The sequence below is a fragment of the Polypterus senegalus genome, chromosome 5 (assembly GCF_016835505.1).
Source record: "Polypterus senegalus isolate Bchr_013 chromosome 5, ASM1683550v1, whole genome shotgun sequence".
Taxonomy (NCBI): domain Eukaryota; kingdom Metazoa; phylum Chordata; class Cladistia; order Polypteriformes; family Polypteridae; genus Polypterus; species Polypterus senegalus.
In genome coordinates this window covers 199,647,321-199,663,687 of record NC_053158.1, presented here as the reverse complement: position 1 = coordinate 199,663,687, position 16,367 = coordinate 199,647,321, and the positions used below count along the sequence as shown (strand labels likewise).

At 35.1% G+C, this 16,367-nt stretch overlaps 1 protein-coding gene across 2 annotated transcripts in view; it reads right to left on the bottom strand.

The window, feature by feature from the left end:
• phka1a (phosphorylase kinase, alpha 1a (muscle)) overlaps positions 1–16,367 on the bottom strand; it is a 77,588-nt gene that overhangs the window by 21,108 nt on the left and 40,113 nt on the right. Inside the window, exons 17-21 of one of the 2 annotated variants that reach the window (XM_039753963.1) lie at positions 16,019–16,097; positions 13,122–13,306; positions 5,861–6,040; positions 4,025–4,119; positions 2,520–2,662 (exon numbers count right to left, since the gene is read on the bottom strand). In XM_039753963.1, the coding sequence (XP_039609897.1) occupies positions 2,520–2,662; positions 4,025–4,119; positions 5,861–6,040; positions 13,122–13,306; positions 16,019–16,097 (682 nt within the window). The remainder of the gene's footprint in view (positions 1–2,519; positions 2,663–4,024; positions 4,120–5,860; positions 6,041–13,121; positions 13,307–16,018; positions 16,098–16,367) is intronic. The other variant, XM_039753964.1, reaches the window with a different exon arrangement.

Genomic DNA, 16,367 nt, shown 5'->3' with positions numbered 1-16,367 from the left:
TATATATGTTGTATATACAGTATGTATATATGTGTGTGTATATATACAGTATGTGTATATATGTGTATATGTATATATATGTATGTGGGTATATGTGTATATATAACTGTATATATATATATATATATATATATGTGTATAGATGTGTGTGTATATATATATATATATATATATATATATGTTTATATGTATATATATATATGTTTATATATGTGTCTGTGTGTGTGTGTATATATATATATATATATATATATGCCAGCAACACTCATGACAATTACAAAACAATTACATTGTCAATCATGTTACGTTATTATTAAAATGTTTCCTTTTCTTTTTACTTCTCCGCTATTTTGCTATATATATATATATATATATATATATATATATATATATAAATAGATAGATATGACAACAACACTCATATCAATGACAAAACAATTACATTAACAATCATCTTACGTTATTTTTAAAATGTTTGCTTTTCTTTTTCATAACTTCTTTAACACACTACTTCTCCGCTGCGAAGCGCGGGTATTCTGCTAGTAGTTTTATAAACTACTAAATGAAGCAATACAATTATTACAAAATGAAATGTACTTTATGGGCATCTTTGGAAAAGCAGGTCTATAATATGTAGAGAGTGCCATTTTGAACCTAAGGCTGCTTCATATTCTTTTGAGCAAGTTCTTCTTAGACTGCTTTTAAGTATTGCTGTAAATGGCATATGTTTGAAAATCTTAAGAACCAACTGCCTCTTGGACATACAGGCTATTTATACTCCTTGCAGCAGACAATATCATGAAATGCATCCACACCTGATGTTTGGGTTATAGACAGGTTTAAGTTTGAATATCTTAAGTCAAAAGTTGTCTTTATTTATTTTTTTTTTTTGGACAATACAAAATATCTGAAAAACATGCTTTGTTATTCAGTTGATTCACACCATTTTACACTAGAATCCCTGAAACCTATGAAAACACTCTTAATGCTGGGCCACCTTAAATTCCCTCACTCCTCCTCATCAATGTCTTTTGTTTTGCAAATGTGTCGATCAGCTTTAGACGTACATCAAGTTCTCCCAGCTCAAGTCTGTTTATCTGGGTGTCGGGTGCCTGGAGTTGTATAGGGTAAATAATATATCGTTATCTGAAACACATATTTCATGTGTGTTCGTGTCTACAACGATCTGTGTAAATGTAGGATGACAGGACATTTGAGGCAAGAAATGCTGAACACATAACTAAAACAAACTTTTTTCATGTTCTACTAATAACTGGCAAAATGCTGATATTAACTGTATAATGTGTAAAGACTTTAGTCCATATATAAAATAAACATTTTCACAAAAGAGACATATAACAAAACAAGTACACATTTTTTCTGGAATTTAACCAAAGTAAAAGAAATTGGGACAGGGTATGACACACTTGCTTGGTTGGTGCAGAGGTAAGAAATGCTATCTCCAAGTCAGTTGTAGTTTCGATCCCAGTACCTTCATGCATTTTGAGTAGTGAGTGCCTATTAGTGTTACTATTATAGAACAACAACACACATTTGATATATTTGAGTCTGTAATAGCCGGTGTAAATTTATGGTAGTTGAAAAATCTCAGTCACATTCCCATTCACCACTATCTGACACTGTTATTTTTCAAATAAAGATGTACTATAACAGAGGTGAACTCAGATGAGGAGGAAAACAGAGAAAGAAAACAGAAGCCCTCCCTGCAAGAAACATCTACTCACATATAAGAACAATGCAGCTGCACCAGGCATAAAGGCGAAAAATGGCACCATTTGGATGCAGCACGAGGGTGGATGTCATCCTGCCAGTGAATCTGTCACATGCATGTCCTTCAATGAAACAGCAGGGCTTACAGAGCTCGCCAAGGTATCATGCAAAGTCCTGTTTGCATTTATGTTTTGTGATGGTCTTTACATAAAAACACATTTACATGTTACTTATATAAAAGTCATTTCGATTGTTAATTACCTATTTACTTTGATATATTTACTTATCTTCCTACAGCATAAAGTCATGAGTAGACTGCAGAGCTTCCTGTGTTTGATCAACAAGGGCATGCTGGCAAAGTCCAACATCTCGTTACATTCTGGGTCCTGCATCATTTTAATTCATTTTGTCCGTTTTAACCCTAACCCTCTTGAATAAATTTGGATGTTCTGAACCCATTAGAAGTGCAGGTAAACATGACACCTGTGGACAATATGTCCGTAGGGGCAAGAAAAAAGTAATAATTCATTTTCAAATACGACGACAAGATGCTGATATAATTCATAAGAGATGTTTCAGTGAAAGCAGCATACATAGTACAATGAGGATGAGACCACAGAAGAACGACGCAACAAAACATAAAAATCTATCAATACCTGCTTATGTTATTTATTGTGGCCCATTCCCATGTCAAGAACTTCAGATTGAGCAAGGGTTACTGAAGATTATATGTAAAAATGTTTCATATTAATCGTAACACAGATATTTACAAAGAAAAAAAAGCTTACTTGAGGTTAAACAAAATGTACAGGATGTCTGCCTGATCTTGTAAGCAAGGACATTCTTTCAGCTGCTCAATAATTGCTTTAAAATCAATTTCACCAGATGAATCTTTTGGCAAATCCATTTCTGAAATAGCCATACGAGGAATCTACAGAAAGTTAAAAATATTACAATTTATTTGACAATACAACGCAGAAGATAAGCAAGTTTTGTTTTCACTTTACACATACCAAAATAATTAACAATACTTGAAAGCCAAAAAAGTGCTAAAACTGGAAACAGTACTTTTTGATAAAACTGAGGTCCTTTTCACAATATACTGCTCTGTTTAAATTTAAAGTAAAACTACTGGTACCATTAATTTTAGAAAAATTTGAAATGAATGAATACACAAAAAAGTGTAAAACAGAATTATTACAAAAACAGAAAACACATGTAATTTGCAAAAAGAAAGGCTTTCAGACTTAATAGCTTATGCTGAAGGTTTAATTAGAAATGATCCTGGATCAATGAAATGCAAAGCTTCTTACAGTTAATTTAAGCCACTGGTGATTAACTAAATTATGGCTGTGTTCCAACCAAACTTCACAGACTACTTCCTGATATAAATATGACAGAGTGTAGTTCATTTTTGGTCTGACAAAATGTATAACAAAATGCACACTTGGACTATCAGTGTTCTTTACAATCTGCGATTATTCAGTAATTCACATTAGAGTTTAAAGCCTTACTTAGAAATACTTAAATACACAAATAAATAAAAAACAAACAATGCTACATACCTTTAAGTTGACACAAGTCATAGTTGCTGCTTTTACTGATAAAGGCAATCTTTTACCAGCATTTTAAAAAAAGAAAGCCTTAACTTCAGTAGTTTAAGACACATGTAACTCAAGACAACTGATATCTTCAAAATGTGTAACAACTAGGGTTGGTTAAAAGACTACCCCCAGATCTGATACGCTGTCAACAATATTTAGGCTTTACAATACATAGAGAAATGGTTAGGTGATACAGTGCAACTGTATCAGTAATCAGCAGACCATACAAAAGCAATTATTTCTTCTGTAGGATAGGTTTAAAGGTGTATACAATTATAACAGTGGTTATTTTAATACAACTTCAATGATAATGCAAGTGGATTCTCTGACTCTTCCAAACACAAAGGTCTACTGCACAAATGTGTTCCCATTGTTTCTTACTTTGATTAAAACAAACGTAAAATTTGAATTATTGATAATTTAAATTTCTCTTTAAAGTTTGTTTTTTTTATTTACTGAATTTTCAATTATAACAGTAATAGACCATAACAAATTAACTACTAGTAAAAAGGTTGCCCACCCTCAATCCAAACCCTGATGTTAAAATTTAAAACTTTAAAGTACCATTTTTCCTCAAGTGAAAATTTTTAAACAATTGTGTTTGAATAATCTCTTCATGAGTATTTTTTCTTTAACAGCAATTTGTATAATTAGAGAGCAAAAAAAAAACAAAATACAAATATACACACCTTAATATCTTGAATTTTCTCCAGATCAGAATCCAAGAGGTTAAATGATGGCTGAGCAGCGCGCAACAGCTTAGTAGGAATATACATATGTACATCTACATGAAAAGACCAAAAAAAAAGAGCTGGTTTCATCCTCTAAAAACTGCTCTGAACTTACGTATTAATAGGTTAAATCTTACTAACTAATCATATAAATCTACAGGGACCATCCTTCTAATACTTCTCACCTATATATACACGTATAGCAAAGCTGACTCACTCACTCAACATAAACACTATTTCTCTTTAGTTAAAAAGCAGAAATGTGATAGAATGGTACATATCAGCCAGTAGGTATCAACCAAGAAAGACCATTTTGATATTCAAGGGTAAGCTCCTCCTAAAAAAGAAAATCTAAATCCTCCAAAATCTCAAAAATACTTTGATGGATTTGATTGAAATTTGGTGAAATTATAGAAACTAGCTGACATTTTTAATTCAATATTTATTAATATTATGCTATATATACAGTATGCTCTGCATTGGGAACAGGCTTTATGTAAATAAAGATAGAGCAGAAGTGATTGGCAGGCCATACAAATATCTCCGCTAGCCAAAAGGGTGGACAGGTGACTGAAAAAAGGGTGTCGGCCTGGAAAAAGAGACAGCATCACATTTTAAAATGGAAAGTGAAATTCTTTTTGTTGAAGCTCGAGAGAGAAATACTGTACTTGAGTGAATGTTATAAACAAATGAGAATCTTAAATATGCAATTTGCATTGGGCACCCCTGCTGTAGAAAATAAAGCATACAAGGAGGATTGTTGTGCAGAGGGATTCTCAGGTGGAACTTTCTCTAAGAAGGCGGCATGCTCAGAGGCCAGTAGACTTGAGAGATTAATGTTACTGTGTTCTGGGGTCAGAATTGCAGAGAAGGATGCAAAGACATTTGTGACATGCTCCAGGGCCAGAACATTGGAGTGGTCACAAAGACATTTGCGGTGTGCTCCAAGCCTGAAACTTCAGAGCTTTTTAAGTGATGATCTCTCTCTCCCACTAATGGAGGGTAACAACTTGATGTAAATAGTTCTCAGCCTCTTATAGTTTTTCTAGTGTTAGATTTATAATACATGGTCCATTGCCTCAGAATCCAATAAATCTTCCTTTACCCTACTACAGCTTTTCATTACAACATATATGCAAATTTCACATTATTTATACTGATTAGCCATTTCAATTCACAATAATACACTTTCCTGTAAAATTTTGTTTTGCAATGACCCAAAACAAAAGCCGAGTCAATAAGTAAAGCATGAAAAAAAAAAAAAACAGGAATTCAACTAATGTAGGAATGTTTTCATCATAGACAACTGTTTATAGTATGTACAAGAGTAAGCTGCTTCAGTGACCTAGTAATATTATTAGTTATTATTTATAGTAACTGATGTCTTAATCCAAGACAACTTATAACATATGAGGTACAATTGGTTACATTTCTTTAGTTTTTGCAATTGGAGCACAGTCAGATGAAGTGACTTGCTCATAGTCACCCAGTGTCAGTAGCGGGATTTGCACCCAGAAACACAGGGTCCTAGGTCCAAAGCCTTATGTGGAATTAAAAATAACACAATGCAAGACAAACATTTTCAAAGTAAATGAAATAAAATTCAAACAGTAGTAAGTAACAAAGGCAAGCAACCATTTTTCAAAAGTTTCTTATTAAACAGCCAGAGAAAGGAAATACCTAAAAACACAAGTTCGGGGTATTACATGAACAGATACATAAATCTGTTGCAAATTCACTATTTAGATGACATCATGTTTAAAGGATTTAATACTTAAGAGAAATTCAACTCACTTTGTATATTAAGCCCTTTTGCCTTGTTCATTAAGGAAACCATGTCCCGTGTTTGATGAGCTGCAGCACGAAAACGACTCAGACCTGCAACCTTCTGAACTCCTGGAGGAGGGTGCATCACTGGGGCGCCACTCTCTAGGAGATGATTTAAATACTCATTGAGTTCATCATATTCATCGCCTAGAGAAAGAGTGTTTCCAAAAAAAAAAAAAAAAAATCAATTAATGACACAGAAAAAAGTAAGCAAATTGAAAAAAAAAAAATTCACCAAAACTATATGTTCTATATATTTACCATGTTTTGTATGAGAAACAAAAATGTCACTCCCAATGCAGAGAATTTTTTTATGTTCAATTTGATACGTTCTCTTTTGCTTTAGAATTTTTAGGTTATAGTAGCCAATTAAAAGCTTTTCAAATATTGGTAAAGGTCAGATAAAAGAGAAGCTTTATTTTTGTTTACTATCAGCAGACAAATTATTGTCATCATTTCAATTTTGACATGCAGCTACTTCTGTCAAACCGTAGAAGGACAATTTAGCTCTGCAGTGTTGAGAGAAGACATGCAGGTGGGTAGTGTAACAGATCAAGATGCAAAGGACACAAGGATATGGAAAAACAATGATCCGCTGTGGCGACCCCTAACAGGAGCATTCAAAAAAGAAGAACTTATGTTCAAAGTAGCACTCATTTGGCTTTTTTGCTATATTGAAGACAATTTGATTGATTTCTACATAAATTCAAAATGGGTGACCTCAAATTATTTTCAAAAGAGAACCAATATTTTGTATCTATTTAAAACTCTTGGATACATGAAATGCCACATCTGAGACCATGTGCTACAGCTTAAGAAAACCAACAATTACATGTATGCAAGGGTGTCAGTGGGATTATATTATTAGGATTAATTTTTGACTTTTTAATTAAAAATGATGCAAATAATTCATTCTTTGCAAGTAATCTACTTCAAGATGTTTATAGGTTTCCATTATTATTAAATCTTAGTTCCCTAATACCACACCTATAGCAAGCCTTGAGCTAAATGAGTGCATTACAAGTCAGAAGCAAAATACAGAAGGTAAACGGTTTCTGGGGAACGGTTTAGTAAAATTTAAAGCATACTCTACTTAAGGCACATTCTACCAAAAAAAAAAAAAAATGAAAAACTGATGATTACTGTTTTAAAAGGAATGGTAGCTGAGTGTGCATGTGGCATTATCTCACTTGTCATGTCATTTACTCACTGGAATGTAAATGTTAAAAATCTAACTTTGCGCTGTCCATGATGAAACATTGCAGTTTTATAATAAACAAGGACACTAAAATGTTTTTCAATGAAAACAGCTATCAGAAATATAAGGAATATACTTAATGGCACCATAAATCAATAAATGTTAAGATTTTTATAAGGCTGAATAAGACTATACATGTTGCTTAACTAAACTCAAATAAAAGGAGAAATTAAAACATGTCTTTAATGGATTTATCAACATATAAATAACAAATCCATATTCTGTAGATACAAGCAGATAGAACAGAAGGAAACAAACTGAGACCCGGATGTGGCAAACTATATCTATAAATATTTAAGTGGACCACAAATATTATGTAAGCTACATTGTTTTCAACAAATAAGGAACTTGACATGAAAGAACATTTACCTCATTAAACAGTAATTTGATACATGATTACACTGCTGAAATGTTTAAGAATGCAATTAATTTTCTTTTCCTATCCACTTGAGATTGCCATGGACTTCAGTTACTGTAAAGCAATTTTATGAAATCTCAAAACATTAAAAAGCCATGCAAATGGCAAGAAAGATGAACTAGGAGATAAATGTGCATAATGCATGATTGTTTCTTAGTCAGTGGCAACAGAGCTCAACAATGAATTAATAGTAAGGGTATCAGCATCAATATTACCTGTGTTATATGAAAAAAATACAAGACCTGTATTAATTAGCTATTATTTTTATATTGAGGAATGTTGTAGCCCAAAATGTAGGGCCAGGAACACTTTGTAAATGCTCTTTGAATAGAAAAGTGCAGTCACAGTATGATAAAGTTTGGAAATTCTTGGTTTGATGACAGCAATGCCATCATCTTCCACCAACAGGAGGTGTACACAATTACCCAGCTGGGCAAAGAGGCTGCTCAGCGGAAAGTCTGAGAGCATAGTACTGTAAAAGGATCAGCCTTTGACATGAAGCATAAATGTGCCAGAGATCCTCTAGAACATGCAGCTTAAGACATCCCTAGATTCCACAACACTGGAAGGCAATTCATTATGGAATTCTTAACTTATAGCAAGTTGCAGTGAAGTGTCAGATAACCATTGCTTTCAGCACGTAGGTACTGTACATTTTTGAAGAAATAAGTAGTTAAATAGAACAGGCAGACACTTAATTGTTAAAAACAACTGTCTATTGCTTGAAGAGGCATTAGCTTTTTGAAGGCCATTGAAGGACAGCTTTTTTTATTTTTAAATGTATTATTTATATTTACACTGATCATATTATGGTCACCACTCCAGTATTTTTACGAGATATAATATTTTAAACACAAAAACATATTACATACTTCAACAGTTTGACTCTTCATGTTGGTCATTGACTCTCCAGCGAGGCACCATGGTATCACATTGAAACATCAAGATAAACTCAAATTTGAAATGCAAAGGTCACATATGTACCTCTTTAAGTCATGCGATAGGTAATCAAACACGCACATACAATTCAGCTTCAAACATATAGAAGCATACATTCATTTCAAACGGAAATGCATCAAAAAATTTCATCATGTTTGAATATTCCAGCCAGATATGCAACTTACATGCACACTGCAAAAGAAAAATGTTTCCACCAGCATTAAAAAGCAGAGCATACTTACAGACTTTAAAAAATGATGGATAGGATTTTAGGAGCATGCTTGAAAAGAACATTGTTTATTAAATGTTACATATGATGATTAGAAACAAATATGGAATGCATATTTTTGCTGCCTTCATTCCTCCTTTTACGTATTTTTTAAAAATATGGTATACGGCAAGAAGAACTCAACTTGAAATATGTGAAGTATGTACATAGCCTACAATTATTAATGCAGTATCATTAAACGAAGAATTGAAAGTTGAAATATATGCTATCACTGTTGTCTGAATAACTATACAGTACATGGAAAATGACATACCTATCAATCTATTTTTTTTAGATAGCTCGATCTTTTGACAGCCAAGGTGGAAACAGAGAAAGCAGGGAGAAAAGATTTGTCTTTTTTCATCAAAACAATCTACTTCTTCTATGGATTTGCGGGATAACTGTAACTTACAATACCTCGACCATGTCCTGGATCTCTCCTTAAAGCATTTGTAACTGAATTCCCACACCACTTCAACCCATTTATGCCTCGTGTTCCATTATTGGAACGACAATCACGTTGGAGTTATTTATATCCTACTGCTCAAGGCCATTGCCGGGCTCCAACTTTTCACGCACGTCTGCTTCCTGGGGGTACACCTTATCACGTCATGCACAGAGTTAGTCAGTGTGCTGCAGATATTGGTGTGCTGGGATCTCCTCAAGAAGTGATGTGAATTTTCTCACATTTTTAAAGAACCAACCCAAAGACAGGTAGATAGAACTTTGGAATGGAATACATTTTTTTTTTCTCTTCAAATTCTTGTTCATTATGATTTTCTACACAACATATGTGAATTTCATGCACAAACTCAAAAATTTCAACCTTAGGCATAAATGGGTTAATTGCTCTAATCTCGGACCTACATATATTACCATGGTTTCTGCCTTTTCAAACACATTAAGCACAACCATTTCTTTCTCTCGTACTCAATAATATCCTTTTAGTCACTATCCACAGTTCATAACTCCACGTGAAGAAATTAATCTGTAATAACAAAATGTTACTTAAGTACTTTGAACACTGACCAGTTTTACGATCTCAATGTCAAAACCTATGAAAAAGATCCTAAACTTCTTAAATGTTTACACTAGAAGCAGTCAATAAGTATGCCCTCATTCTTAACAATCCATTTTACCACTGCATTTAAACAGGCCTAAAATCACAATTCTTTGCAAAGATGACTTTTTTTCATTAATCTGAGCTATGCCTGCTTGCACTTCAGGTTCACAAAATATTTCAGTGTTTCTCAAGTGAACCAAAACTATTTATTATTGCAAAATACTTCATTAAAACAGTGGATTTTAAAAAGTACCACTGAACTAAATGCTTCACTCTGTGCCTTCAGAAAGTATTCATATCCTTTCACTTTTTTTTTTTTACATTTGTTATAGTTTTATGCTATAATCATTTAAATTAATTTATCAAGCACCACTCAATACCCCAGAATGACAAACCAAAAATGAGACATTTTTGCAAATCTATTAAAAAAAAAAAAAAAAAAAGAACTATCACGCTCATACAAATACTCAGAACTTTTACTCAGTACTCAGAAACACATCTGGCAGCGATTACATCCTGGAGTCTTATTGGGTTCGACTCGACATGATTCAAACACCTGGATTTGAGGATTTTCTGCCATTCTTTTCTGTAGATCCCTTCAAGCTCTGTCGAGTTGGATGAAGACCACTGGTGGATAGCTATTTTCAGGTCTCTTTAAAAATGTTTGATCATGTTCAAGACAAGACTGTGGCTGGACATCTCAAGGACATTCACAGAGTTTTCCATAAGCCAATACTGTTGTCCTTGTTTTGTGCTTGGGGTCACTGTCCTGTTGGAAGGTGAACCTTCTGCCCATTCTGTGCAAGTTATAAATGGTGCCTGATTTTCTATAGACAAGATGCTACAACTGAGGCCAAACAGTTCAATCTTGCTTTCATTACAACAGAGAATCTTGTTTTTTTTCGGTCCGCGAGCCCTCTAGGTGCCATACTGCAAACCATAAGCTTCCATCTAGCCACTCTTGACATAAAGCCCATGCCAATGGAGTGTTGCAGGTATAGCTGTAACACAGCCAGAATGACCATCGACCAAGGCCTTTCTCCCCCAAAGGCTCAATAGGGCCAGGCAGCTAGCACTAAGAAAATCTGTGGTGGTTCCAAATGTTTTTTATTAAAGAATTATGGAGAGATCAACTTTCTTGAGAAACATCAATGCTGCAGACATTTTTGTGTAGTCTTTCCCAAATCTGTGCCTTGACACAATCTTGTCTCTAAGGTCTGCAGGCAATTCCGTTGCTCTCATGGCTTGGTTTTTTTCTCTGACACACTGCAAACTGTAGGCCCTTACTGTATACAGACAAATGTGCGTCTTTCCTAATCATACCCAAGCAACTTAACTTACCACAGACAATCTTTAAATGAAGTGAAGAAACATGTCAACCATGAACAAAACAATGAGAGCCAAGTTTCTAAGTGCCATAGGAAAGGGTCTGGACTAATGCGTCAATGTGAGATTTCAGTTTTATATTAAAAATAAATTTGCAAAAATAATTTCTAAAATCTTGTTTTCTCTTGTCATTCTGGGGTATAATGTATTGCTTGACAATAGGAACTTAAACAATTTCAACAAAAGCTACATCATAAAATGCGATCTAGTTTTGTTATCAGTTGTTGTACAAAGACTGCATTATTAAAAATAAATGTTAGCTTCCATAGGTTGAACTTGACGTTGCAGTTTAAGTATACCTATAGTTTTATTTGGCCGTGATCTTCAGCTCTCTCTGGATCGGTCCGCAGCCAAGTGTGAAGCGGCTGGTATGGGAATCAGCACCTCCAAATCTGAGACCATGGTCCTCAGCAGGAAAAGGGTAGAGTGCCATCTTAGGGTTGGGAGCGAGATTATGCCCCAAGTGGAGGAGTTCAAGTATCTCTGGGTCTCGTTCATGAGTGAGGAAAGAATGGGCCGGGAGATCGACAGGCTGATCGGTGCGGTGTCCACAGTGATGCGGGCTCTGCATCAGTCTGTCGTAGCGAAAAAGGAGCTGAGCTGTAAGGCAAAGCTCTCAATTTAACGGTCGATCTACGTTCCTACCCTCACCTATGGTCATAAGCTGTGGGTAGTGACCGAAAGAACGAGATAGCGAATACAAGTGGCCGAAATGAGTTTCCTCCACAGGGTGTCTGGGCTTTCCCTTAAAGATAGGGTGAGAAGCTCAGTCATCCAGGAGGCGCTTAGAGTAGAGCCACTACTCCTCCGCATCGAGAGTAGTCAGATGAGGTGGCTCAGGCATCTGATCAGGATGCCTCCTGGACGCCTCCCTGGTGAGGGTGTTCCGGGCACGTCTAACCGGGAGAAGGCCTCAGGGAAGACCCAGGACGCACTAGAGGGACTATGTCTCTCGGCTGGCCTGGGAACAACTGGGGATTCCCCCGGAAGGGCTAGAAGAAATAGCCAGGGAGTGGGAAGTCTGGGAATCTCTGCTCAAGCTGATCCCCCCACAACCCGGTCTCGGAGAAGTGGAAGAGGATGGATGGATGGTTTTATTTTTTTTCTCTTCAAAAATTTACAACAGTAAGAGATCATGGGACCTACATACCTTTTTCAAACACTGTATTAAATGTCAAAAAGTGGTACTTGGAAGATAGCTTATGTACGGAATGAGGAAGTTTATCATTGCGAATATAAGCTACAAACTTCTTGATTTAAAACACGTATAAAAAAGCCAGCTGTTCTATTCTCTTTTAACATTAGGAGGTTCTAGTGCTTTAAGATAAATGCACAGTGAATTTAACAGGATACTAATCTGAGTAATTTATGCAGTGTACATTTATGCAAATTAATTTAAAATCAGAGGAATTGTACACATTGTTTTTGAATTACTTTGAAACCTTGGCAACGTTGCAGTAACGCTTGCCTTTGCCGAGTTTCAGTACATCTCCACCAAAACAGATTTTTGCTTTTCTCTGTGCTAATATGTGGGGGTGAACATGGTCAAATTTTAGGAAATTATCTGAATGGTACAACAGATATAAAATTCATTTACATTAGGAAAACTAGAATTTATATTATTTGAATATTTTCCATTATTTAAAAAAAAAAGGATGGCAGCACATAGATAATTTATAAAGCCAAGTGTAAATGTCATTGTGATAAAAATAAAGTTAGGATTTCAGTTATACATGGAAACACTGGTAGAGCAAAATCTGTCAAATTAGTATTTATTAAGAAAAGGAAAATGTATTATAGTTCTGTTAACTATTTCTGCCAATGTTATAGACATTTTTTTAATAAGCAGCTCCAACTACAATGTAATTTGAAATTAATATGAATGCTTATCCTTACCATCATCAATAAAGTGAAAGGCATGCAGAGACTCTGCAGTATGTAAATCATCGCCTTGGTGCATGGAGACATCATTGCTACCAAAGCCATCATGGGGCAGCTTACCATCTGATGCCAGATCCATGAAACTTAGATGAGCACAACATGAAGTTGTCAAAAACTCAGACAACTTCCCTGTTTGAACCCTGTAAGATGGGACTTGAGTTACTGGTAATCAGTAATACATAAATGCAAGACAGTTATCAGCAATTGACAATTAAGGGTTCCCAATAGATACTGCATCTTTTTAAACACATATTATGATTGTGTTTACATCAAACCTCTTCAAATGCACTGATATAATGTTCAAATGTAATAAAAAAAAAAAAACACAACTACAGGGTAAAACCACAAAAATTCTTGCAACATAAAAAACATTTTTCAGCTCAGATGATGAAACAATCTGGCTCCATTTGAGTTTTTGAAGACTATATGCCAGATATTGTAAGTTGAAATGTATATAAAATGCACTACTCAGGGGCGTCAAACTCCAGGCCTGGAGGGCCACAGTGGTAACAGGTTTTCATTTTAACCCTTTTCCTAATCAGTGACTAGTTTTCACTGCTAATTAATTTCTTTTTTCTTCATTATAGTAGCCCTGTTTCTAAGGATTCAGTACTTTGAATTATTTTCTTCATTAAATGACAGCCAAACAGAAATGAGATGTGAAACGAGCCAACAGGTGACAAGCTAAATTGGGACTTCAAACTCCAACCAATTTCAACTCGGACCAGTTTCTTAATGAGAAGCTAATTCTTGTTGTTAATTAAACCTGCTATTTAATTCAGTGTCCTGTTGCTGCTCTCATTCTGCCACAGCAGACATTTCCAAACCTGTTGATTTTTCTGTTTTTTCTAAGAAAACCGTCAAAATGTTTTGGTGACCTGAGAGATCAACTTTACCAAGACCATCACCTTTCTTTATTTTCAGATATTGCATGATGGGCACAGGTTAGCTAGTCATGTAGTGGCTTGTTTTGTGTCTCATTATTGTTTAGCTGCTATTTAAGGAAGAAGTAACAACTAAGGGACCTGAGCAAGTTAATTACAACTAAAGATAAAGAAGTTAATTAGCAGCAAAAAACTAGTCACTAATAAAGAAAATGGTTAGAACGAGAACCTGCCGCCACTGCGGCCCTCCAGGACTGGAGTTTGACTTTACTGCACTACATTAATTCTAGAATTACCAGAGCCTACAAAATAATCGTAGATCTGGCCCACCTTAAATCCGTTCACACCTCTCTGCCAGCGTCTTTTGTCCTGTAAATGTGCCGATAAAGACAAGCAGCATGCAGTCTACTATTCCATCCCCCCCACTGCTGTTCTCCCAGCTCATGCCTTGATTGAGTATCTGGGAGTGAAGTGCTGGAGTTTTAGAGTGGAAATAATGGAACACACATGAAATACAGGTGTTCCAAATAATGATCTGTTTCTACAATAATCTGTGTAAACACATTTTTAAAACAGAAACTTTTTTCATATTTTAAGGAAGAAAAGGTTCAAGGAAAAGACAACAGCTTCCGTGGCAGAAAGATTTGCTGACTTATAATCAACAGTCCCCAGTTCAATCCCGACTCCCTCCTATATTTGCCATTCATTTGCCAGTAGTGAGCTGATCTTACTGTTAATATTATACAGTACACACATACACTTGGTTTGCGTCTGTAACAGACTGCGTACATTTATTGGACTTGTAAAAGTTACCATTTTTTTTTGTCACTTTTATTCTCTCAGTCACAATCACGATACATACTACCGCCCTAGGGATCTGACACTGTTAGTTTTATTTGAAATTGGGAATAACTGTACTGTAGATGTGAGTGGTGTTTTGAGGCAATGGAATTGTACATTCTCTGATCTGGAGGGATAAAAGCTGACACAAACACTGGTGAATCTGCCTTCTTCAGAGGTGTGAACAGATTTAAGGTTGGCCGGATCTATGAGTTTTTTCCTAGGCTCTGGTAATTCTAGTGTTAAAGAAAACATTAAGGCTACCATGAAAAATACTGTGTTCTAACAAAACTGAATAAATGTTTTTTAGAGATGGAACAGGAATTTTGATTTTACATAGTCTTCATTGCAGCCACAGCCCATTCTACTGTAACACTGTTTAAAGGGAATTACTGTATCTACTGAAATACTTTTAACATTGACCATTTACGCTGGAGCAGACATTCAGGTTTTAAAGGATACATCTTGAGCTCCAGGAAAAAAAAAAATAACATACTTGCATTCAGGAAAAAAAATACAGAATGCAGGAGAAAATGCAACCTCTAAAAGTGAAAACATTCAGCAGTTTTGCCTCCTCTTTTCTATGTATGAGAGGTCTTCATCACGGTGGCACCATAGTTAAAGTCCTTACTTTACATTTGAGCCTGGTAAAGGTCTGTTTTGAGTCTGTATGGAGTTTCTCCCCACATGTCAATAATGTATGTTACGTTAACTCACATTTATGAACTAGCTAAGTGGGTGCGACAATGTGTGAATGAGTGTCCCCTGCAATGGAATGTGTGGAATTGGTTCCCATCCTATTCTCAATGCTGTTAGGATGGGCATCTGAAGTGCAAGAGATGGTTTTTATATATATATATATTATATGAGGATGAAAAACTCCAAGACAAGGCATTCAGTAGTGTCTATTTAAACCAACCACACACTACATAAGCAATGATTAACCTTTTTAAATTAACAATGTAAAAAGTGTAGACTTTGTTAGGTAAGCAAATCTTATGTTTGTAGTCTTGCACCCTAGCCATTCAGAGAGACAGTAAATCATTTAAGTTAAAAGCTTAAACACTGCAGCTCTTAACATTCAACATAAAAACTTCAGAAAACACTACCCAAGATATTAGGTCTTACCGCGCTCCTCCGTAGTAACCATCCTGCAGCTTCCTCAAGGTTGCTAAAACTGGTGGATCCAAGTCTAAGCGATTCTCAGCTGTAAGGTGTTAAGAAAATCCAAATAAAGGTGTAAAGAAAAAAAATCAATTTTATTTTTAAATTATCTAAGATAACATTCCTGTAAATATTTACAATTCCATAACACAAACTTTTTTTTGTAATGCTGTAACGGAGCAAGTGAATTTCTCTTTCGGAATCAGTAAAGCACAGCTCTCTACAAAGCTGTCTAAAAGCTGAATTTATAATGCTTAGAAAAGATTAATTAATATGCATTTTTTGATACAACAAATTTGTATACAGATAAAAT